At 41.3% G+C, this 26001-nt stretch overlaps 2 protein-coding genes across 8 annotated transcripts in view; both read left to right on the forward strand.

The window, feature by feature from the left end:
• The window catches only part of EDARADD (EDAR associated via death domain), a 57847-nt gene extending 39630 nt beyond the window's left edge, over positions 1–18217 (forward strand). The window contains exon 6 of the mRNA XM_019746972.2: positions 10277–18217. Within this exon, the coding sequence (XP_019602531.2) occupies positions 10277–10659 (383 nt within the window). The 3' untranslated portion in view covers positions 10660–18217. The remainder of the gene's footprint in view (positions 1–10276) is intronic.
• Positions 10464–26001, forward strand: part of LGALS8 (galectin 8) — a 42575-nt gene continuing 27037 nt past the window's right edge. Inside the window, exon 1 of one of the 7 annotated variants that reach the window (XM_074316751.1) lies at positions 10464–10601. The gene's annotated coding sequence lies outside the window, so the exon portion shown is untranslated. Of the gene's footprint in view, positions 10602–25296; positions 25958–26001 lie in introns of those variants that run through there. The other 6 variants (XM_019746960.2, XM_019746964.2, XM_019746966.2 and 3 more) reach the window with 6 other exon arrangements.

A 26001-nucleotide genomic window follows, 5' to 3' on the forward strand; every position in this document is an offset into this window, starting at 1 on the left:
TCATATGGTTCTCGGCTTTTTCTGTCTGACTTATTTCGCTTAGCATTATAATCTCAAGATCCATCCATGTTGTCACAAATGTTCCTATATCATCTTTTCTTACCGCCGAATAGTATTCCATTGTGTATATATACCACAACTTCTTTATCCATTCATCTATCGAAGGACATTTTGGTTGTTTCCATGTCTTGGCCACCGTAAACAAAGCTGCAATGAACATTGGAGCACACGTGTCTTTATGTATAAATGTTTTCAGAGTTTTTGGGTAGATACCCAGGAGAGGGATTGCTGGGTCATATGGTAATTCTATTCATAATTTTTTGAGGAACCTCCACACTGCCTTCCATAACAGCTGCACCAGTCTGCATTCCCACCAACAGTGTATGAGGGTTCCTTTTTCTCCACAGCCTCTCCAACACTTGTTACTATTTGTCTTGTTGATGATAGCCATTCTGACTGGGGTGAGGTGATATCTCATTGTGGTTTTTATTTGCATTTCTCTGATGATTAGTGATGTTGAGCATTTTTTCATATGTCTATTTGCCATTTGTATGTCCTCTTTGGAGAAATGTCTCTTCAGGTCCTCTGCCCATTTTTCAATTCGGTTGTTTGTTTTTTGTTGTTGAGTTTCATGAGTTCCTTGTATATTTTGGATATTAGCCCCTTATCGGAGACACTGTTTGCAAAAATCTTCTCCCATTCAGTTGGTGGCCTCTTTATTTTGTCGATAGTTTCTTTTGCTGTGCAGAAGCTTTTAAGTTTCATATAGTCCCATTCGTTTATTTTAGCTTTTACTTCCCTTGTCTTTGGAGTCAAATTCATAAAATGCTCTTTGAACCCAAGGTCCATAAGTTTAGTGCCTATGTTTTCTTCTATGCAGTTTATTGTGTCAGGTCTTATGCTTAAGTCTTTGATCCATTTTGAATTAATTTTGGTACATGGTGACAGATAGCAGTCCAGTTTCATTCTTTTGCATGTGGCTTTCCAATTTTGCCAGCACCATTTATTGAAGAGGCTGTCTTTTCTCCATTGTATGTTTTTTTCTTCTTTGTCAATAATTATCTGTCCATATTTATGTGGTTTTATTTCTGGGTTCTCAATTCTATTCCATTGGTCTATGTGTCTGTTTTTCTGCCAATACCATGCTGTTTTGATTATTGTAGCCCTGTAGTACAAGCTAAAGTCAGGAAGTGTGATATCTCCAGCATTGTTCTTTTTTCTTAAGATTGCTTTGACTATTCGGGGTCTTTTGTGGTTCCAAACAAATCTGATGATTTTTTGTTCTATTTCTTTAAAAAATGCCATTGGGATTTTGATGGGGATTGCATTAAATCTGTATATTGCTTTGGGTAATATGGCCATTTTAACTATGTTGATTCTTCCAATCCATGAGCATGGAATGTCTTTCAATTTCTTTGTGTCTTCTTCAATTTCCCTAAAAAATGTCTTATAGTTTTCAGCATATAGGTCTTTCACATCCTTGGTTAAGTTTATTCCTAGGTATTTTATTCTTTTTGCTGCAATTGCAAAAAGGAATTGTTTTTTGTATTTCTTTTTCTGAGATTTCATTGTTAGTATATAGGAATGCAATGGACTTTTGTATGTTGATTTTATAGCTGGCAACTTTACTGTATTCGTTGATTGTTTCTAATAGCTTTTTGTTGGAGTCTTTAGGGTTTTCTATATATAGCATCATGTCATCTGCAAAGAGTGACAATTTAACTTCTTCAGTCCCAATTTGTATGCCTTTTATTTCTTTCTCTTGCCTGATTGCTCTGGCAGGGACTTCCAACACTATGTTGAAAAGCAGAGGTGATAGAGGACAGCCCTGTCATGTTCGTGAACGTAGAGCAAAGGGCTTCAGTTTTTCACCATTAATTATGAGATTAGCTGAGAGCTTGTCGTATATGGCCTTTATTATGTTAAGGTATTTTCCTTCTATATCCATTTTATTAAGTATTTTAATCATAAATGGATGTTGCATCTTGTCAAATGCTTTTTCTGCATCAATTGATATAATCATATGATTTTTGTCCTTTATTTTGTTTATGTGATGTATCACATTGATGGATTTGTGGATGTTGAACCATCCTTGTACCCTGGGGATGGACCCCACTTGGTCGTGATGAATAATCTTTTTAATGCGTTGTTGTATTCGATTTGCTAGAATTTTATTTAGGATTTTTGCATCTGTATTCATCAGAGATATTGGTCTGTAGTTTTCTTTTTTTGTGTTGTCCTTACCAGGTTTTGGTATCAGGGTAATGTTGGCCTCATAAAATGAGTTAGGGAGTACTGTCTCTTCTTCAATTTTTTGGAAGAGTTTGAGCAGGATTGGTATTAGATCCTCTTTGAAGGTTTGGTAGAATTCACTAGTGAAGCCATCTGGTCCAGGACTTTTGCTTTTGGGAAGGTTTTGGATGACTGATTCAATTTCGTTACTGGTGATCCATCTGTTTAGATTTTCCAGTTCTTCATGGTTCAGCCTTGGAAGGCTATATGTTTCTAAGAACTTGTCCATTTCTTCTAGGTTATTGAATTTGGTGGCATATAGTCCTTCATAGTATTCTTGGATGATCCTTTGTATTTCTGTGGTGTCCGTGGTAACTTCCCCTTTTTCATTTCTGATTTTGTTAATTAGTGTCTTCTCTCTTTTTATTTTAGTGAGTCTAGCCAACTCTTTTTTTTTTTAATGTGCCTTCTACACACCAATTTTGTTTGATAACAAGATTGAGACCCAGCTTGATTTGCCAGCCTAGAGCCATCCAATTTGTCAAACTGCCCAGTGCTCCCTCTATGTCTCCTGAAAGGGTGTTTTAGGGACAGAAAGTGAAATCATACTGTTTTTCCCATTGATTGACATCAAACACCCACCAAAAGCCGATGCGTCAGTTTCTTAGTAGATAAACATAATTCTTCACCATTTTTCAGCTCCTGGCATTTAACTAGCTCTGATGGATAATGTGGTGTGTGTGCACCCCAAGCCATAAACTGACATTTTCAATTTATTGATTTCCAACCACATAGAAAGAAACATGAATATACACCCTTAATAAATGTAACTGCAGAAGTATTTGCTTCTACTGTAACACTAGTTGGTATCTGGCAGGCTGCAGATCTGATAATTTATAGACACCTTGCGATAGAGTTATTTTATTTCAGGTCCAAAACATTTTGCTATTTGCAAAGTTACCAGTAAAAAATGTTTACTATTTAATTGTTTGAAGTAACTCAAACCCTGCTTGTCCAGGGGAACATTATTATAAATGACCTGACAGCTAACAGTGGTTTGAGCCCATTGGAGGAAAACACTGTGTGATAATAGCTCTCCAAAAACCCAGTGCAAGATAAAACGGCACCTCCCCTGCAGGGAAATCCATTAAATCAATCTCTGATCCACTGCCAACATCCTCACTGGAGCCATTCTGAAGCTCAGCTAATCAGGACCTTTGTGAATCTCGTTCCAGGTCACACTTAACTGTTAATTGACTGGTTGTTTACAATCTGCCAGCTCCAAACTTAAGCATTAGACACCGCACCGTTTGGATGTGAACTGTTTCTTACAGTTGTAATGACTTCAACATACCTGTCAGAAGAACGTGCTTGGTTCCTGAATTCTCCTGTCAAGTATAACGTTAGAGGTGTATGAGTGAGGGCCTGGGGGGTGGGGCAGAAATGGCCATAGGAAAATCCATTCATGAGCTTGTGAGTGTGGGCAGTATTATCTGTCCTACAGACATGGCCTCTGTCAAAGAGCTGTAGTTCCAGAACCTCGTTTTGGCAGGTCTTCTAAGACCTTAGTCTGTAGACATCTCTAAGGCGATGTTTTTCAACCCTGGCTGCACATTAGAATTCTCAGGGGAGCTTTTAAAAATTCCCATGTCCTGCCTGCCCCCCCCCACCCCCAGGCCAATTAAATAAGGGTCCTGGTGGATGGGACCAGACATTAGGATTTTGTCAATCTCGGGAGTGGGGGAATCCATCTTGAGAACCCCTGCTTTAAAAAAGACATTTGGTTATGGTTCCTCACCCGCAACTTCTAACTCTTGGTTGCTTGCTCACTGCGTGCTAGCATGAGGCTTTCGTGGATGACCTCATCTGATCCTGTCAACAGCCATATGGAATAGGTGTTGACATCTCTGCTCAGAGAGTGAGGACGTGGCCTTAGCAAGCTCGGCAACCTGTCAAAGCTGCACACCTGCACAGTGTGAATAGGTGTTGACAGTTGGCATGCCTCTGAAGGTCCTGGTGTTGATCTCGGGGGTACACAGCGTATTCCTTCTCCATAGCAACCGGTCGTCTTTTGTCTGCTTTGTATATATGTTCAGCACTAAGAAGTTTTTTGATAGCTCTTTCCAGGTTGCCCGTAGGTTTCTCTGTGTCATACTCTTCATGCATTTGATTAACTCAACATATATTATTGAGTGTCTACTATGTGCCTGGAACAAAGTGGTGACATCAGACATCAAAGTCCTTTTCCTCTTGCTGCTTATACACTAGTTGGGAGTGACAGACAATAAACAAACACAAGTACACATGGTGGTAGGGGCAGTGAAGAAAATAGACGAGGGTAATGGGAATTTTCCTGGAACGGAAAGGCTGCTGCTTTAGCAAAGGGACCTAAATAATGCAAAGGAGCCAGCCATGTGGAGATCTGAGGAAGGAGGTCTCCAGGGAGAAGAACTAGCTAGAGCAAAGGTCCTGAAGCAGAGCTGAGCTCATTGTTGTAGGAACAAATGTGGGTAGTGAAGAGCAATAGAGAAGGGGGTGAGCTGGGAGATGTCAGCAGAGGCCAGATGGGGACTCTCTTCTTCCCAGTCTCCTTAAAAAAATATACGTAAAACCTAACATCTTCAAATGACATTTACATGACACTTGACAAAAATGAGTTATCTGATTTAACTCATGAGATACAGGAATTATCATCATCCATTTTATAGAGAAGGAATCTGAAGTCCGTGGATCTTAATGCCATGAGAAGTCAGTCTAGGACATTGGGGTGCTGGGACTTGATGAGCCCATGTGACACAGATCCAGAACGGGGTGAGTCAGGGTCATGCATGTGCAGGGCTGGTTATCCATTATGCACTGATAAGTGACACTTATTGTGACGATAAAAAACCTCTGAGAAATCTGGGCCTTCCTCCTCGGATCAATTCCTCCTTAGTTTAAGGCATTATTCAGATTCGACTTACAGAGAACAAGTCCCTTCATGGTTTTGGCCTCTAAAATTAGAAATCATCATAAATTAATGGTGTTTTCCATTCTTGCTTTGCATCAGTCGAAAATATACAAGTCAAGTGTCAATCTATGGCAAGCGAGGACCCTAATTATTAGAGAATCTAAGTGAATTTTTATACATAATAATTAACTTCTTTTTTTCCTCCCGAAATCTAGAATTGATCCATCTTTTTGTATCTTAAGACCAATTCTGTACTATTTTCCATCAATATCTGTTTACTGCCAGCAGGCACCTGCAACATTCTCATTCCTTTCCTATTAATTCTCTATTCGGGTTCTAAGACTCATCAAACAATAATAACAAATCTATCCTGTCTCCTGAGGAGAACAGCCCAGTTCCCATTCATTTATTCATTCATTCACCAAACAATTTTTGAGTTACTACTGCATAGCAATCTTGTCTTGTTCTTTGAGAGGCATCAAATAATAATCCCATTCTCTGACCTCAGACCCCCTTTTCTGATGAAAATTTCTTGTTTCTTCCCTGAGGCATCACCCAATCTGTCCTTCCATGTACGCTAGGATAGGCATTTAAAGCAGGGCAGGACAAAAGTATTTGATGGGGTGAGGGGGAACATGTTTTCCTACATAAGTTCCCCAGGATGCTAATTATAGTTTATGATTCTAAAGGCTGCTTTGAATTTACTAAGGTTGGCAGTTTGCATAGATGATTCCAATTCAGTAAATGGTTTGTCATTCGTGTCACTGGAAATACAAAAGTAAAACATCACTAGACTTTCGGCACATCATTTATTTTTAAAACAAATTGATAATTGGTCGATGTCATTGTTTAAAGAAATGCAAACTTTTCATACACTAGAAGGCTGCCAGGAGCCCCACAGAAACCTTGCTGGTGTTTTTCTTCTTCTTGACACTAAAAGAGAAAACATTGTCCACCCTGAATCTTACAAGAGTAATATCAGAGGGACCTGCAGATACCAGGACATTTAATTCTGGACTTGGAGGTTATGTCCTACTTTTTTTTTCTGAATATTTTTAAAGTATCCAATAAACACAGCAATCTTAGGAAATTAGAAAATGTCCATTTTTGTTATACATACTTCCAGATTTTTTAATGTGCCTATGAATGTCTGTGTGATATACTTTACACGGATATGAATGACTATATTATTTGTTTTTACAAAAACAATTACACATAACTCGTTGGTAATCTGCTTTCTTTTCCACTTGGCAGAATATTGTTAAATTGACCCTACTTTAAATAAGGGCAAAGAAAATTGTGGAATTTCTTTTATATATCCTTCTTTTAGTGAGAAACTACTTTCACCATTAGAAAGTTCTTTTGTTAGATAAATTGTGTCCTACAATACAGCCAAAGTCTTTCTTCTTTATATACCATTACTAATGTAGCTGAAGACCAGCTCTCCCTGTATTACATAGAAATGTATTCCTACATTTTTAAACTCTTAGGTGTGGAATACAGAAAGATACGGATCTATTCTCAGGGCATTTAAGGTAAAATAAGGAATAAGAAAACCACATAGAATATCTCACTGCAAAGCAAGTCAAGAGATGCAAACATAATGATGGGATTCAAGGGAAATGGCATTACAGTCAGGAGCTGGAAGATGTCACGGAAAGGGTGGGTCTGAGGGGGGGTTTATAGGATGGATGAAGTTCCCTAGTGGAAGGGAAGTTCAATGGAGGAAGGAGAGAAGGGAGAGAGAAAGAAGAGAGAAAACTGATTAGAGAGAAACCACCAGAAAAGGCACCGAGGTAGAAAAATATAAGGTATACTTTTTCCACCTATGAAATTGACTAAGATTTTTTTAAAGCTAATACTTGGTGCTGACAAAGGTGAAGTGAGATAAGCACCATTACTGTACTCCTGTTGGAGTGTAAAGTGGTACAGGCTTTATTTCTGGAAAGCAATTCGGGCACATGCATTGATAGCCTTAGAATGCCTTTTGGCCTGATAATTCCATTGCTGGTGAGATGATTACAGATGTGGCCAAAGTTTATGGGCATCAAATTGTTACTCCTAGTCTTGAAATTTGGGAAAACACAAGGTGTTCAATAGTTTATGCAAAATCCATAATTGTATATAATTTCTAAATTTTCTACACTGAACTTATACTGGTTTGTCTATTAACATAACTAAGCTTTAAAAAAATAGAAAATGCTAGTTGTCTATTCAGGGAACTGAGTCATCCAGCTTGTCTGGGGCATAGGTTATGTAGAAGGAAGTTGTGGCAAACAAGACTGGAAGAGCAAGTAGCATGGAAAGCTTCCCGTGAAGGCTGTGGCTGTGAGAACTGATTGGATAAGAGCAAAAAGATCTGTAAGGACACCAGGGAACTGCAGTGTAAGGAGCGATGCTGAGATGCTTTTGGTGAATCAGGGGAGAAAGTTAAGTTCTGTTTTAGGTCCATTTAGTTGGAGATGTCATCTGGACATCAAGAGAAGCTTTTTAGAGGTCAGTCCTGGAACCCAGGAGTGCGGGCAGGGCTAGTCATTCATTTATTCCTCATGCGTTCGATCACTCATTCAGTAAACATTGGTTAAGCATTGACTCTATGTCAAGGGCTGTGTTGGGTCCTGCCGATGCAAAAAGAAAGTTCTTACATTCTAATGGGAGAGCCTTCTAGAGGTTGTTGGGAGTGGGGGAGATGACCAAAGGGAGGAAAGGTGGGAAGGGAAATCTGAGAGCTAAGAACAGAACTAGAGCACTCCCTCATTATTCCCAAGGACTCGGCAGTGAGACCGTATGTTGGGCCGAAAAGGGGAGGGATGTGGCTGGGGACATGGGGCCTGGCTGTCACAAGGAACCGCCAGAGAGGACGCAGCCTGCAGAGCAATGTACAGTATCCAAAGGGAAAAAAGAGTCTTGGGCCAGCTCCAGAGGCAGCCATATTCAAGGGAGCTGATGGGACAGGGACTTTGGCAGCAGCAGGTCCAGTGATCCTGAAAGTCAGATAGGCATCCACTTCTCTGTCCTGGATTTTCCTTCCCAGTCAGAACTGGACTTTGGCCAGCAGTTGGGGGTGCAGGAAACTGGGTCTGGTCTCCACAAGGTTTAGGGGAATGAGGCGGGTCAGCTGCTGATCGAAGCCAAAAAAGGTGAAGAACACAGTGAGGCAACAGAGGGAGTGGGTTTTGAATTCTCCTTCTAGAAGTTTCAAGCACAGTGAATAAAAGAAGAGGAGAGAATAAAAGAGAAAGTGGCTTCAGCAAGTTATGAAACCAGAGGAGGGTAGTTCAATCTACCTCAGGGTTCTTATTTTGTATGATAGAGGAACCCTTATTCATGTTTACAGAGAAAAGAAAGATTCAGTAGACATGGGTGGCTGGAGATGAGGGGAAAGACAGGAGATATTTAATGAAACAAATCATGGAGAAAGCAGGAGGGGTAGGCTCACAGGCATTAAGTGAAGCTTGCAAGAAGGGGGGATGCTACATTGCCAAGTCATCTCTGTGCTAAAATAAACAATATGTTTGTTACTGTAACTCATTATCTTGGTTACCACAGAAATATAGCACAACTAGAGAAAGTTCGGGAAACAGAAACGTAATCCCACCATCTTAACCAATAGCTGTTATTATTTTCGTACATTTCCTTCCATAGTAATGTGAACACAGAGTTTCCACATAGAGTACCTACATTCTTTACATCTGGCATTTTTCATTACAGCACAAGCATTGTCTACGTTGCTGACTGGACTCCAGCCTTCATAATTATTTAAATAGTATTCTATCAAGTAGAATAATAACGTATTTCAGTAGTCGCCTAACTTTCACATTTAAGTTGTTTGAAAACTGGATAATGTGGATAAGACTGTAAGAAAAATGTTTACGGATATACATATTTTAGATTTTCTCTTCAGGCTGGATTCCCAGAAGTGATATTAGTAGGTCAAAGAGAAGGAACACCATTTTCATGGCTTTTTTACCTTTTAATAGGTACTTGCCCCCAAATTGCTGGCTCTCAACCTAAGCGATCAGCAAAGTGACTCCCTTTTCCCAAATTCTTTCCTAAATTGGGAAGTCCACAGCTTAGTGTGGTAAAGGTCATTGTAACCTTCCAGAATTTTCCAGGCCAGTGGTCTTCCTTGTGGCCTTTGGCTGTTAAACTCCTGGTCAGAGGGGTCAGAGGCCCTGTGCAGAAGGTAAGTTGCTCAGGTTGCCTGGCTGTGCAGACACCGCTCACAACCTTGTTATAAATGACTTGCCAACACCTCTTACCTGCCAATTCCCTCCTCCTGCTCACCTGCTCCGAGGACTGAAATGAGACTAATGATGCCTGATGGGGGGTGCTGCCTGCCCTCTGGGCTGGGGCTGGGCTCTGCTCAGTGGGGCTCAGCTCAGAAGCCCCCTGCTCGTCCATCCGACTGTGCACATCTCGGAGTGTTGGCTCCACTTCAGAGCCAGCTCCGTGGGTGAAGGAAACACAGGTGAAGGCAAAGGGACGATAAGGTGGATAAGGTGGCCATAAATTTTAAAAGTAAGTTTTCTGGCATTATCAATTATCACTCATTTTCAAATATGTGTATGAAGTGGATATTCTAGTTTTCAGTGTGGGCGTGTATTTAAAGACCTTTTAAAGAATTGTGCAATCCTTTACATGCTAACATTGAGAAACTCTCAGGACTGGCTTGTAACTTGGAAGGGTTAAGGGTTGAGGTGCGGGCAAGTAAGGGCTGGTTTGCTCGTGGGATGGCAGTCTGACCCCTTGGACTGGTGGTCTGCCCCCAGAGAGAGATCTGCCTCCCGTGCCCTCATTTTGGCCAGCGGCTCATGTTGTAAAACATGGGAAGTCTCAGAAAGAAAGGGAAACTGGCTTTATCAAATCTTACTACTGCTTCCAGCAGAGCAACCTCTTCTGGGCTCTTAGAGAAAAACCTATTATTGTGTGAACATATAGGAGGGAGCATCCTGAAATGTTCCGCTGTAAGATTCGCTGCGTTACACTTCCACTAATGTTATTAACAATTCAGATGGAAAATAAAGGAAGGAAGAGATGAAGGCATCTCATGGGCCTCTTGCTGACATGTGGGCTGTACTGTTTGTTCTGCAGATATAAGCAAGGACATTTCCTGCCCGGAGAACTGTACTTGCTCCTCCTGCTCGCTCCGGGCCCCCACCATCAGTGACTTGCTCAATGATCAGGACTTACTCGACGTGATCAGGATAAAGCTGGATCCCTGTCACCCAACGGTCAAAAACTGGAGGAATTTTGCAAGCAAATGGGGCATGCCCTATGACGAACTGTGTTTCCTGGAGCAGAGGCCACAGAGCCCCACCTTGGAGTTCTTGCTCCGGAACAGCCAGAGGACGGTGGGCCAGCTGATGGAGCTCTGTAGGCTGTACCACAGGGCCGATGTGGAGAAAGTCCTGTGCAGGTGGGTGGATGAGGAGTGGCCCAAGAGGGTGCGTGGAGACCACCCCAGGAACTTTTAGACCTCTGCCCCTTCTTATTGGCCCCTTTGGACATTGAAACAACCCAGGTTAGACAGCAACGTGAATCTGTTCTTTTTTAAGAGTTTAGGATAAAGACATGGTACAGTGGACACTGGTTTTCTCCCAAGCTGGTGGTTTGGGGGCAGGGTAGGTGATGTTTTGGTGGCGGATTTTCATTCATTTAGTTTTGCACATGGTTTAATTTAATATTTGCATCTGGAATTGGGAGAAATATTTTGTAGGCTCATATAGGGACCAGGGCCTACAATCAGAATGGATTCATGCCATGATGAAAATGAGAGTGACCGTCTCCCTGCGTCCTGCTGAAGATTGAAGTAGGAGCTAAGACTGTGATGGCCCCAGACAATCATGGCTCATACAATCTGTCATGATCACCACTACTCACAGCTCAGAAGAAAACAGCAGAGAAGTTAGCCTGTTGGGTCCATTGTTACCTTTTTTTGTTGTAAAGCTCTTAGGTGAATTACAGGATATTGGTGTTACGTGGTGATGCCCTTTAGAACTATGTGCCCTCTTTTTTATTCAAATGCTTTTCTAATGTGTGCACTATCAAAAATGTCATTTACTCAAGTATTTTTGAAAGAAATACAAACATCCAAGGTTATTGGGAGGACAGAGGTAGGAATTAGTAGGTACAAAGACCACGGGACTGGTGTTTGACAAAGAGAGGACGCAAAATGCCCTTTTGGCACCTTGGACTTTTTAAAAATTAACTTAAAATTTACTTTTACATCTTTTATATAAGGCTGCGTGTTCCACCGCTGAGATGAAGCTCTGTTACGAAGTAAATATAAATCACGTGGCCCGTAGGGGAACTGCACCCACCTCTAACACTTATTATTCCAGCTAAAAACACAGCTAACAAACACAGTAGCTGGGCCAGGAAGGGGGACTTCAATGGTCGTGCTGGGAGGGAGGACATGCATTAAAATCCAAATTTTAAACCAAATGAAACATTGGGTCCAAAGAGTATCTACTGTTCTTATTTGATGGTTAAGGAGAAAGGAAAGAGTGGGGGATAGAGGGTTTGTTATTGGAGAGTCTAGATGTTCTAGGTTTTACTGGAGGGGAAAAAGAGAGAAAGAGAAAGCAAAGCCTTGGTTTGCTTGACAATTTCATAAAAATGCTACTTGGTTTTGGCTGTGGATTTAGAAAATTAAGGCACTTTGTTCAATTTGGGGGGATTCTGTATAAATCCCTGACTAAAACAAGCAAAAACGATGAATTCATATGGATTGGATACAAGAAAGATTAGTATTAACTCAAAGAAAAGTTATTTTCTAAACCACAAACGTTTTCTTCCACTAATGGTTACAGCGGTTTCTATTAGGTTGCTATAATATAAAGGCAGCCTCAGCATCAAATGTAAACTCTAAACGAGCACATCTATAGAGACTTACTCATTGCTTCTCCTTCAGGGTGCATCACACCCAGCTCATCTTCCCTTGTCAGATTTATCAGATCAACGTCAGGCTGATTGTAAGACGTATTTAAAGTGACAGCCAATAGTGAAACGCAGAGATTTTAAAAAATAGATTCTTTTGCAAATTGCTGTCCAGTGAGGTGGTGGTTCAGTATTTATGGTCAGCGATGTTCCAGGCACTGTGCAGACTTGTGAGGGGCTCTGATCGTCTCAGAATTTGATTTTACGTGCTATGTTCTCATCAAGTGACAGGTGACATGTACTCATATGTTAGCCCAAAATTTACAGTGGAAAAACATAGATGAGCTTTGGGCATTCATTATGGACATTTTGGGAGACGGAACTAAAAGGGTTCTGATTAGTGCTGTGTGGTACCGGACCGCCAGCAGTTGGATGGTCATCACTGCTTGTGTCCTGACACCCCTTAGGCATATCAGCAGTGGGTCCCAGCCTGACAAATGTCCTGCTAACTGCTTCCTGGCCAGAAAGTCCCTTCTTTCCCCATGCTGCTTTGGAACTCCCCACATTTCTTCCCTTCATAGTTCCCTCCTCACATCGCCACCCAAGCAGACTTCTCACCTCAACTCAACATCAGCCTGCAGGGCCTGTGACCGTAGAGGCAGTGGGAAAGGGGAAATGGAGGAGGATGCGAGGGAAAACCCCTTTCATCTCCCTTTCCTCAGCCTGCTCTTTCTTCCTCCCACCTCTGGGTCCCAACCTCCCCCAAACAGAATAAAAGAGCAGGTGGTACCTCCACCCCACCTCAGCCATCATGCCCACTGAGGGAGGGTGGGAAGGTTTCCCAATTCCCAGAGGCTTCCTCCACCTCCACTGACAAAGGGCAGACAATGGGCAGTAAGAAAGGGCAACCCGAGAAGGGGATCGAAATAGCACCCACCTCCTGCGACCCTGCCCTCCTTTCCTGCTTCCCCACCAGCTCCTTGGTCTTCTCCCAAGTTCCCAGTTCAGTGGAGATTCCAGCAGCTGAGGGAGGTGGGCTGCTAACCCCTCCATCAGGGCCACAGCTGACAAGAAAAGCTTTTTAAACTTCCTATTACCCCAGATTTTAAATCTGGACAATGTGGTGAAATTCCCCCCCCCCACCCCCCCCGGTAAACACTGTTGCACATGGCAGCGAGGTTCTACAGCACTGTCCGTGCTCTACTTGGCAAATTTCTGAATTGAAAGCTTTTTGTGGGCTGGCTGGGAACACTGGTACAGGTTGCCACTGCTTCTCGGGGACCTGTTTCCAAAATTCCGAACTCAAAATTTTAATCTTAAAACTGGCTTTAAAGTGAAGTTATCATCATATGGATCTTGCACGTGGCTATTCCTCATAAGTGTCAGCTGAACTTACCTTTGACTTGGATCAGATATGGTAAGACGCAAAATTCGGATCAGATGTGAACAGTGTGCTCCTTTATCTTTGAATTCTGGAAATACAGGAAAACCCTGTGACCACTGAGCACCACCTACTCTTCTCTCCATTTGGCATCGTTATTTCCAAAGTCCTGATGGCTAATATAATAATTTCTACCCCTGGCTATGAAAGCTTAAAAATCCTGTTATCATGGCATGGGGGAAGTGCCAGTGTGGAAGGGATTTTTTAAAATAGGGGAGTTGACATAAAATGTGTTATTTTAATTTAACTCTACCATTATTTGCACACATCAACATCTGTATTGACTGGCATTTACTTTATGAAAAGTTTTAATTACTAGGAGTATGATATTACCAGAGAGAAATTTAACCAAAAGATTTTTTCAGTTAAAGTTCATTCAGACTCTAGACTTTGGCTAAAATATAGAATGGCTTTTATCTGTGTCTCATACATAAATATTAGGGTTAATTCTCCAGTGAAATAGAACTATAACTCAATTGTGTAATTACCCAAATCTTTTTAAAAGTTATTTCATCGCAAATAAATACTGTAATAGGATAAATATGCTGGTACTTTACAAAGGCAAGAGTGGAAAGGAAGGAAATTATGCCTAATTGGTCAAATAATTGTTAAAATTTTAGTTCATTAATACTAAAGAGCTTTGCTCATATGCTGTCTGTGGGGAATCCATGTTAAATTGAACACGCTATGACCTAAACTGCTTATGATGAGGTCCTTTTGCTATTAGAAGGATGACATCTCTTTAGCTAGATTCTAAGGTATACTCTTTAAAACAAAACTCCTATCTGCAATGTTATGTGATGAAGCTTCATGTGAAATGCATTTTATTTGGTTGCAGTAGAAAATTAACTACACACCAGGGAATGAAAACAAGGTTGAATTAGACGCCACACACCAGGACACACACACAAAGAGGAAGGCCCACATAAGAGGATGGGGACTCAAATAAGGCATGTTATTTCCAAGTTGTAAGATTTAAAAATGTTAGGTCTTAAATTGTTTGCTAGGATTGGCCATCAGTATTCAAGATAACCCATAGGAACGAGTCACCCATTTTTGTGACCCTCAATAGTAATTAGTCAATACTATAGAAAATTTGTGGTAATAGACAAAAGATGCTACTCCTGTTTTTCCTTAATAGTAATTTTATGTGGTACTGCCCTCTGCTGGAGTATAAAACCTACACACACACACACACACACACACACACACACACACACACACACACCCTTTCTGGTTTGGCTGCCATCCAAGACCAGCCTAGAACCACCCTTCTATTAATGATTGGTTGTATGTTAGAACCGTTACAAGTAGCCCCGTTAACAGGTAGGAAGAGCACAGTTATTTCACAAATGGGCAAATGGCAGCAGAATGAAGCTCCCACCTTCCTCAGATGAGGCTTCAGGTCCCTGAAGGTACCTGGTCATTCCAATCCATGTGTGACAGTCAACTCTAATACAGTTCCATACGCTGGGAATCATTTTCAGACAATCAGTAGGACTTTTCTTCCATGTAGTTTTAGGGTTAGCCATTTGGGGATACTTGGACTCTCTTCCTTTCAATTTTGTGATGCTCCAATCAGCTGCAGTTATAGCAGACATCAACCAGGAGTGCTACTTTCCTCTTCCTCTGTAATGTATAAAAGCATGTTCTTTGGAATACAAGATTAATGACTAAGGTCTAGAAGACTTTCTTTCCATTTCTTTTTTAGGTGAATAAATATGTTTCATTTAGTTTTGAGCCAAGACTATTATTATAACATTTTTCCATTTCTGCCCTCCCTGCTCTATAATTTTCCTGTTTTGATGGAAACATTTCCATGTTTTGCTTTTTGTGTTGCTTATTTTAGAGGCATTCACTCATTTCTGGAATCAGATTTCCTGTAGATGCCTATGACCTTCTCTCTCCCAGCTACAGGCTAATATCTGCTTCCTTTTTTCACTTTACATGCTCAGAAGTAATTTGTGGAATTGTCTTTCATATTTAATGGCACTTTGGGCCTAATAATGTTAAACTGTTTTCTACCCTTGTAACTGAAGGATACATAACTACGTGTGCCCAAAGAATTGATGAGAAACGTTCTCCCTATTTGCTCTGTGACTTCCTACTTGGGAATTCAAGCTCCACCTTCTGAAGCCCATGCACGTGGCTATAAATGGATGAGCGCAGATCTCACTTCCCTTGTGTTTAGGGAGGACCTTGGCGTGACGCTGAGCCATGTGCTGGGCCTACTGGAGGTGCAGGTGAATGGGTGCTGCACCTGGTGGCACTCGCCACCAGAGGAAGGCCCACGGCACAGGAGAGCCTGTTCTCTTTCTCCCTGTAATTGTGTTTAGCCGAGGATGCCTTCTAGAAATCAACCCTACCCACTGAAGAGATCAAAGCAGTCGATGGTGTAGCTTACAATGAAATAATTCAGTTTATCAACTCTTTTGGGAATGTAAAAGAGTAGCTTCTCAGGACTTCCTAAGCCAGTCATGCTCTTCTGTTGTATGTGACAGCTAGTGACCATTTTCGTTGGAGGTGTACCCTCAGAAGCTTCATGGTGATGAAGGCAATGCTTTTAAACTACTGAATTTTTGTGATACTTTCTATGTTTATATATTCTTCATGTTATACTTTTAAAGCTGCCTTCATTTTGCTCTCCTGTATGATTTTATATTTTTCTTAGAAATAAAGATTATTTTTATCTATAATAATGGGTGCTATAAAATTAAAGATTGGTATCAACCACTATTTCTAATTGGTGCTTTTATGTAGATTCCAACACAGCCATGTGTTCTGTTGGTCAGTCACTAGTCAGAAACCCTGTGAGTTTCCAGAACGTGACCTGAACACTGGGGGTGCAAAGATAAGCAACACCTGTTACCCACAAGTGGCCTGTGAACTCAGGAGAATGACTGCCTACCTGAGAGACATTGCTGGTGCACATTTCAGTAATTAGTACATTCACATTGTTGTGCAACAAATCTGCAGAACTTTTTCATCTTTCATAACTGGAACTCTATCCTCATGAAACAACTCCCCATTTCCTCCTTCCCTTAGCCCATGGCAACTACCATTCTACTTTCTGTTTCTATGAATTTGACTATTTCAGATACCTCATATAAGTGAAATCATATAGTATTTATTCTTTTGTGACCAGCTTATTTCACTTAGCATATTGTCCTCAAGATTCATCCATGTTGTGACATGTGACAGGATTTCCTTTCTTTTTAAGGCTGAATAATATTCCATTGTGTGTAAATATCACAGTTTGTTCATTCATCTGTCAATGGACCCTTGGGTTGTTTTCACCTGTTGGCTGTTGTGAATAATGCTGCTATGAGCACAGCTATAAAAATACCACATTTCCCTGAAGATAAGACCGGGTCTTATATTAATTTTTGCTCCAAAAGACGCACTAGGGCTTCAGGAGATGTCATCCTGAAAAATCATGGTAGGGCCTATTTTCTGGTTAGGTCTTATTTTCGGGGAAACACAGTATCTCTTCAAAATTCTGCTTTCATTTTCATATATACTTAGAAGTGCAATTGCTGGATCATATGGTAATTTTATGTTTAATTTTTTTGAGGAACTGCCGTACAGTTTCCCGTAGCAGCTGCACCATTTTACATTCCCATAAATAATGTTTCGGTGCATAGCTTTGAGCACGTCTTGAGTCCAAGGGCTTAATTTCTCCACATCCTTGCCAAGACTTATTGTTTTTTGATAATCGTCAACCTAATGACTAAAGTGGTATCTCACTGTGGGTTTGATTTACATTTATGTAATGATTAGTGGTGTGAAGCAGCTTTGCATGTGCTTGTTGGTCATTTGTTTATCTTCTTTCAAGAAATGTCTGTTAATGTCCTTTGCACATTTTTGAATTGGGTTAATCTGGGTGTTTGTGTGTGTGTGTTTTGCTGTTGAGTTACAGTGGCTCTTTATAGATTCTAGATATTAACTCCTTGTCTGATATATGGTTTGCAAATATTTTCTCTCATTCTGTAAGCTGTCTTTTCTTTCTGTTGATCGTGTCCTTTATGCACAGAAGTTTTAGATTTAGAGTAGCCCTATTTGACTATATTTTGTTATCTGTGCTTTTGGTGTTATATCCAAGAAATCATTGTCAAAATCCAACATTATGAAATTTTCCCTTTATGTTTTCTTCTAGCAATTTTATAGTTTTATATTTTATGTTTAGATCTTTAGTCCATTTTCAGTTAATTTTTGTGACGGGTCCAACTCTATTCTTTTGCATGTGGATCTCCATTGTTTCCCAATATTATTTGTTGAAGACGGTGTCTTTTTCCTCATCGATTGGTCTTGTTATCCTCGTTGAAGATCGTTTAAACATATACACTAATTCATTTCAGGGTTCTATTCTGTCCCACTGGTCTGTATGTCTGTCTTAATGCCAGTACCACACAATTCTGCTTACTAGCTTTGTAATATGTTTTGAAATCAGGAAGTGTGAGACCTGCAACTCTGTCGTTCTTTTTCAACATTGTTTTAGTTATTCAGGGTCCCTTAAGATTACATCTGAATTTTAGATTTTTTTTTTTCTATTTTTGCAAAAAGTGCTGTTGGAAATTTGTTAGTGATGCCAATGAATCTATAGGTCACTTTGGATAGTATTGCCAACTTGCTTTACAGTATTGAAATTTGATTATATATCTCTTATGAGATATAACCTAAGGACAGAAATAAACCTTGGTTTTGTTTTGTAATCATATTGTATGGTGCTATTTATCTTTTTATCCTGAAACTATTACATGTAAGAGGATAAAGTAAGTAATTATGTTAATGTTGTTGAAAACCAAGATTTTCGTAAGAAAAATCAGGTATAAATATAAAATTAAAAAATCTGAATGAAAACACTGTAACCCTAAATTGAATGAAAAGAAATAAGTGTAAACTTAGATATTAAAAAAAAAATCATTTGTTCTTTAGCTTCACCCACTGAGGAAGTCTAGGAACCAACACAGATGCCACGAGTATCCCTAGTCAAAATTGTGGTTTCCGTATGCCATTTCTCACTAAAAGTTTCATTGGAGAAACTGCTAAGTCCAGGTTTGACAGGAAATGAAAATGATAGCTTGGGACATCTTCTTGTCATACCAGAAAGCAAGGAAACTGAGATTTGTGCCAAAAGAACACAGAAGCCAATCAAAGGGGTACCTTCTAATTAAAGATAATTTAAGTATCAAAAAAAGAAACATCAAATATATTAATATTCTTGAATTCATAATGGTGTTTTTAAAAACCAACTAATTAGCTGCCTTTTGTGGGGGCTAGGGAACCAAGTTATTAAAAAAAACAAAAACCCTAAGTCCAGGGAAAGGATCAAGCATGTACCCTGCCTTTCTAGCATAAAGTTCACCTTGGAGTCACCAAATAGTCAATGAAGGAAACAGTATTTCCTTATAGAAGAATTCCAATTCATAAATGCAGGAGGAATGACGGAAGTTGTATGTGGGGACAGAGCCAGGAGTGCAGTTTCCAGGCTCTCGGCCTCACGTGGAAAGGTGCTGGCTCAGGTAGTAAATGGCCATCAACTGTGATTGGATGGCCATCAGCTGTGGCTAGTTGGCCGTCAGCTGTAACCAGTGAGCCATTGGCCACTAATATAACTGCCGTGGCTACACTAGTAGAAAATGGGGGCTAGCAAGAAGATGGTGGCTGAGCTGACAAGCGCGGACTGCAGTTAGCACGGCGGAGTGCGGGTTGCAGATTGCAGAGAAGTGGATGGCAGGTTGCGATCGTGTGGCTCCTGCTTCCTGTGTCTCCTACCGAGCCACCAGTGAGAATATAGTGCTTTGACTCCCCTATCTATGGCTCCGTGGGTGTTCCTTTTTGGCTTCACCATGTACTACATTCTTATGGGGGAGCAGGACCAGAGACCCCACATGACACCTTGCATGACATGATATATCACCAGTTTTCAATTCCTAATGAAATAATGGATCTAGGCAATGACCATCAAGAGCTAGCTGCTAAACATGTTTGAGCAAAACATGATGGAAACTTTGTAATAGGTAGGTCAGATGAACAACATCTAAAACCACTGGCCAGTCTTGATATCATACGAAAAAAACAACCAGACTTCAAGTGTCTCCCGATGACTTGCAATTGGAAGTACATACCACCTGCAAAGTCTTTTGGCCAAAAAACAGAACCTGTGTCTTATTTAAGCTTTGTCTAACCAACGGTGCTGAAGTTTTTAAAGATCAAATGAAGTCTGAGATCTGTTTCAAAACGAGCCCGTGGCGGGAGGGTGTGGGTGGAGTGGATGAAACAGATGGACCAGGCTGATCATGGCTGAAACCGGACATGAGCAGATGGGAAGTCATCATACTCTTATGTGTGTGTTTTAAAATTTCCAAAATAAAAAAAGTTTGAAAAAGTATTTGGATTCAATGACAATTTTCTATTTGGAAAAACCACCTGGATTTCCTGCTTGCTCCAGCCTGTCACAGAAATTCTTCCCTTGAGGTTTCACTTGTCACTTTATAATGAGCGGTGTAAATACAAGCCGGAAGAAGAGTGCTACATGCAAAAAGGGTTGGCTAAATACTGAACCTGGGTTGCTGAGGAAGCCCTTTTAATGGCTGTGAATCTCAGCAACTTTGCAGCAACAAAGATCCCAATGAACATTGATGATCACAATGAGTTTCTAACACCAGTCTTTGGCACTTTTTAAAAAAAAATAAATTTTACTGGGGAATATTGGGGGGCAGTGTTTTTCTCCAGGGCCCATCAGCTCCAAGTCGTCGTCCTTCAATCTAGTTGTGGAGGGCGCAGCTCAGCTCCAAGTCAAGTCACTGTTTTCAATCTTTATTTGCAGGTTAGTTACAGGGGGCGCAGCCCACCATCCCACCATCCCATGTGGGAATTAAACACAACCCTGTTGTTCAGAGCTCATGCTCTAACCAACTGAGCCATCCGGCTGCCCCTCTTTGGCACTTTTAAAGATACAGATCTGTAATTACTAAAAATCTAACTCCCACTGGATTTAAGCTCCAGGAAAGCTCTTTTTTATCTACTGCATCTGTAGTGCCTAACATACTGCCTGGCATATTGGAATCTATTTAAACTTTTTTTTTCTATTCTAAAATATTCAATCTTGTTTTGACTTTCAAAATTTACATAGTTTCGGATATATTTTTTTCATGTCAAATAACAATATGGCATTCTCTGGTTAACGTACCATAGTCTGCAAAGTCATTCAAGAAAAGTATTTAACAAATAGGACAGCATCTCATTCTTGAGCCATTGGGATACACCGATTTAATTTACATTCCTCTGAAGATCTCTCCTATCTGCAAGATTCTTTTATTTTATGACAAAGCGATAGTTCTAGAAGCTTTCTCACACCTGAAAAGATTACATTTGGGACATGACCCTGTAGAACATAAGAGGTAAGCCTGGTGAATCTGAATGCAGGGGTGTCTGGAGGGTCAAAAAAAAGGTTAAATGCCCACGGGTGGTGCTGGTGTTGGGGTGTGGGAGACTTGTTCAAACAAGAGGATTCAAAGAGGAAATGAGTCCATTTAGAGTGGATGGTCAGAAGAGGTCCATGACAGTGACCATGAAGTTGGTTTTTTGGGGTAAGGCAGATAAATGTGTAAGAAATGGTCTTGTGCTGTGGTATTGTAAAGAATGTGCTCCTAAAGACTGTGAAATTTAAAACTTGAATAATTCAAGACTAATTTTCTCATGAGAATATACGGAAAGTAGGGTATGTGTTCTCAGATCTCATAAATCTATTACTATTGTGGCCAACTTTTACTTTGATATTGTTTTGTTGTTACTGTTACTAAAGGTTCTAGAGTTCTGGCTCCTAAATTCACAAAATCAAAGCAGTCATTCCAAGTTCTTTACCGTGTTTTATCACGTCTCACTTGTATTTCGCAATTATTGATTTGGGGCATATTTTGCCAGCACTGGCACCACTGTTTAATGAATAATTGGAAGGTCAAAAAATGTTTTTAATGATAGTAACAAAAATAACACAGCAACACAATAATAATCAAAATCACCACCTGAAGTGTTTCCTAGCTTGAAACATGGTTCACATCACTGACAAAATATGTCAGGCATTTCTGTTTAATCAGTTGATCCTGCCACATAGCAATTCATAAGTATAAAAACATGTTATTTACTAGCTTTTTAAAAATGGGCAATCTATAGTCTTTCACACTTTGCTGATAAAACTTAGTATTTTATATTACATTATTTCTAAATTTGCAGCCACACTATGCTATATAAATGTGGCTTCTTGGGTGAGGAAAGAGGACAATAAAAACGGAAAAGAAATTGATCCTATCAGAAATTATCTCATCTTTGGAACTCTAAGGCAATTGTCTGCAAATAATTTGGAACATCTGTTATAGTTTTGAACCAACACTTTCAACTTTTATTGCTGTGTTGTTTGAGCAAAAGCATGTCATGAACCACTCTTGTAACCATCCCCTCTCTTGCATCACCCTTTCTTCCTCTCCACTGGGTCAGTCACGTGAGTAGTCAGTAGTGTGTTGGTAAATGTTTAACATCTGGCTTCTGTCGGGGGTGGGGGAACCCTAAGTTGTAGCAGTTGTCGATTTCCATGGTGTGAATACTTCCATCCTGCCCAATTTCAAGGTGCCAACATGGAAGAGATGTGCATAGTTGGCTCTCGCAGGTGGCATGAGCCAGCTCCTGTCCACCACTGAAAGTGTTTTTCAAGTCAGGTCACATCCCATTGGTGGGTCATCAAACATTTTAGTGGGTTATAAGCAGCATTTTTTAAATGAAAAATGAGAATGTTTCATGCATAACTAGAGTATTGTTTTGTGAAATGTTTGTTTCGTAACTTTAAGTATATATGTAAGAAGTCGCAATGTACATGTAGTCCTTATTGTGGCTTACTTGAAAGAGTCTAAAAGACACTGTCATAGTACCTGGTCTTTCAAATACACAAAATACAAACAAAACAAGAAAATCAAAACCTTCACTTTGCCCCACTGTTTCCTTGGCTTCCACACTCTCTGTTTCTCTTCACAGCAAAACTTCTTGAAATATTTAATCGTTACTTCTACCACTTCACCTGTCATATCTCAACCCACTTCAGAGTCAGTCACAAATGACCTCAGTGTTGCTAAATCCTTCTGCTCCTTGACCTCTCAGCAGCATTTGGTACAATTGGCTGTTCTTCTTTCTTAAGCCTTTGTTTCTCTGGCTTTTATGACAGCACTCTCATCAGGTCTCCATGGCTGCCCCTTCTCAGTCTGTTTTATCGGTTTTTCTCAACTTATCTCCCCAGGGCTCTGTCCTAGGTCAACTTCTCCATCTAGCTACTCTCCTAGGTGACCTCATCAAATTCCGTGACTTCAACTTAGACCATTTTCTCTTCACCTACTCTACCTTAGCGATGGTGCTTGCCTCTCTGTTCCTGCGGGCACCAAGTATTCTCAGGAGCCTTAGATTGTGTCAATTGTTCCCTCAGCCTGGAATGTTCTTCCCCAAGATCTTCAATGGCTTCCTCCTTTCTTTCATTCACCAGCAACTTACACTTCACCTCTTTGGAGAGGTTCTCTCTGGCATCCAACTAAAGTAGCCACCCAAATGCTTCCAGTTACATCATCCAATTTTAATCTTTTCCAAACACATCACTACCTGTATCTCCCACAGGAATGTAAGTTCCATTGAAGCAAGAACAGTCAAAACTCCCTGCCTTCGTGGAGCTTATACTTGAGTGGGTGAAGTCCAATAAAACAAAAAGTGGATTATATAGCATATTAAAATATGAGAAGTACTTGAGAAAAATAAAGCAAAGAAGAGTAGGGACTGTGAGTACGTATGTGTTTCAGGAGGGTGCTTGCAATTTTAAATATGGTGGTCAGGAAGCGCCTCACTGAGAGATGATATTTGGGTAGACTTGAAGGAGGCAAAGGAAACCTCAAATGCAGAGGTTCTGAGGTCAGAGTGTGACAACATGTCCTAAGAATACCAAGGCCAGTGTGGCTGCTGCAGAATAAGGGAGGAGGAATGCCATAGGAAACGAAGTCCGAGTGTGTGGGGTGGGGGCAGACCATGGAAGTCTTCTTGTAAGAACTTGGATCCTTACTCAGAGAATGAACAAAAGCTAGCAGAAGGTTTTAGTGGAGGAGTAGCTGTTTGGATTATGCTTTGTTATGATGTCTCTAGCTGCCGATTGAGACTAGATTGAAGGGGGATAAGGGCAAAAACAGGGAGACCAATTAGGGGGCCACTGCAATACTCCAAGGAAGAGATGTGGGACTTCCAAATATTTATGTCTCTTTTCTGCATTTAAAAGGGTTCTGTGAGGGGCAAGTACAGCAGTCCACCCCTTATTTCACTTTCCACAGTTTCAGTTACCTGCTGTCAACTGCAGTCCAAAAATATTAAATGGAACAATTCCAGAAATAAACAACTCATAAATTTAAAATTGTGTGACATTGTGAGGAGCATGATGAAATCGCATGTTGTCTCATCCCTTTGTCTTTGCCAGTCACTTAGTAGCCTTAACGGTTAACAGACGGACTGGCTCGTGATAGCTGTGTTTGTGTTCAAGAAACTCTAATGTTAGTCACATAACTTTTATTACAGCATATGGTTATAATTGTTCTATTTTATTGTTGTTGATCTCTTACTGTGCCTGATTTACTAACTTTATTATAGGTATGTATGTACTGGTAAAACATAGTATACTATATAGGGTTTGGCAGTGTTTGAGGTTTCAGGCATCTATGTCCCCATCTATGGCGGAACGTATCCCCCACGGATAATGGGGTGCTGCTGTACTACAAAGCCATTTGTATACTTGCATTCATTATTGCTGCACCTTGTCATGGAGGGCATTCAGTACGTATTTGATTTTAAATGATATAAAAAACATACTGAACTCATTGAACAAAATAGGGACCAATGTGGGGGTTATTTCTAAGAATAAATTCTTGGGATTTGTAATGCATCTTTTAATTCGGTATTACTTCACCAACACTGGATTTCTGGCCCTTTTACTCAGTTCCATTTTCACTTAAATCTCATCTACCAAAGAACGTAGATGTGTATTAGAGAGGTACTAAACCCAGGCAAAGTTGGGCTTAGTACCCCTCTAACACACATTCAATCCCTCCTCACCTTACCAATATCCAATTTCAACCTAATATTTCCAGTGTCTACTTCGTGCAAAGCATTAGTAGGCATCGGGGAATATATGAGACAAGTTCCTCTTCTGCTTACAGTGGAGCTGTACAGATACAACGCAATGCACAGAAAGACAAGTCCAAGTCCAAGTCCAAGTCCGTGTGTGTCACGGGTTAAACGCAGCGATTTAAATTGGATCCTGGAGTCACTCAAACTTGGAAAATGAATAGGAGGGAGAGAGAAAAGTAATAGTGAGTCAGACTGTAAGTTCACTGGTATGGGATGTGTACTGAATTCCTTCAATAAAGAATAATAGAAACAAAAGCTAGAGGAGAAAAAGCCACCGCAGTGGCACCAAGACGTGTCTTTCAAAGCAAACGCGGATAAAACTCAAGTCGAGACAAGTAGGAAACGAGGCCTTCGCGTTCCCGAGCGGGAAACGCACTGCCGGCAGCCAACTGTCCGACGGTACCTGTTTGTCCTTATCTCGGATGTTCTTACAGCAACAGGTTGAACCAGCAGTGAGTGGGGCCCTTGACTGAGACCTCGGGTGTTTACAGAACATCTACTGCTCAGACCTGGGCTCGTGTACAACATGAAAACACCCCCTCACACAAGATGGGTGAGTCAGGAAGTGGATGCAAGTCCAAGTCAGACTAAGCGGACGTGTCCCTGGGCTGGCCAGTCCGACTGCACGGAAGCCAGGTCCCCAGCACTTCACTGACACCCAAAGGAGGGGCACAAAGGGGGCGCCTCCAATCAGGTTACCCTTGACCGTACTGCCCGGACTCTGACCCAGGCAGACAACGGAGAAACACCGGCGACCTGGGCCACCAGAGAAGGCCAGAGACGGGCCTGTGCTCCAGGCAGGGCCCGGGCGGTGGCCACACCGGCCCTAAGCGCCCGCCTTCGGAGACCGGAGGCCCACGACACGGGACCGCGGGGACACGCTGGCTGAGGGGCGGAAGGCTTTCTCCGTTTTTCACAACCATTTCCATTCCCCTCACCCAGACGAAAAGGCAGAGGCAGCCAGATCCGCCCAAGGATTTTTTTAAACAGACTCTGCTTCGTCCAGGTCAACCCGCACCGCGCTGGCTGCGATCCGAGACCCCGCAGGCCGTGTGGGAGGCCGGGCTTGGTGGCGGCCGCAGCGCAGCGGGGGCGGGGCCAACGGCGACACGCGGAGCGCGAACCCGTAAATGGCGGCGGACTGACCGCCCTCACGTTCCGTAGCCGCGCACGGGCGCTGGGCCGGCAATTGGACGGCGCGCCGCAGTGGACAAATAGCCTCGGCGTGAGCGCCTGTGTTGCTGGCCCTGGTGAGTCCGCGGCGGCGGTGGGAGCGCCCGCCTGGGAGAGGGTT

Source organism: Rhinolophus sinicus, linkage group LG12 (genome assembly GCF_036562045.2).
Source record: "Rhinolophus sinicus isolate RSC01 linkage group LG12, ASM3656204v1, whole genome shotgun sequence".
Taxonomy (NCBI): domain Eukaryota; kingdom Metazoa; phylum Chordata; class Mammalia; order Chiroptera; family Rhinolophidae; genus Rhinolophus; species Rhinolophus sinicus.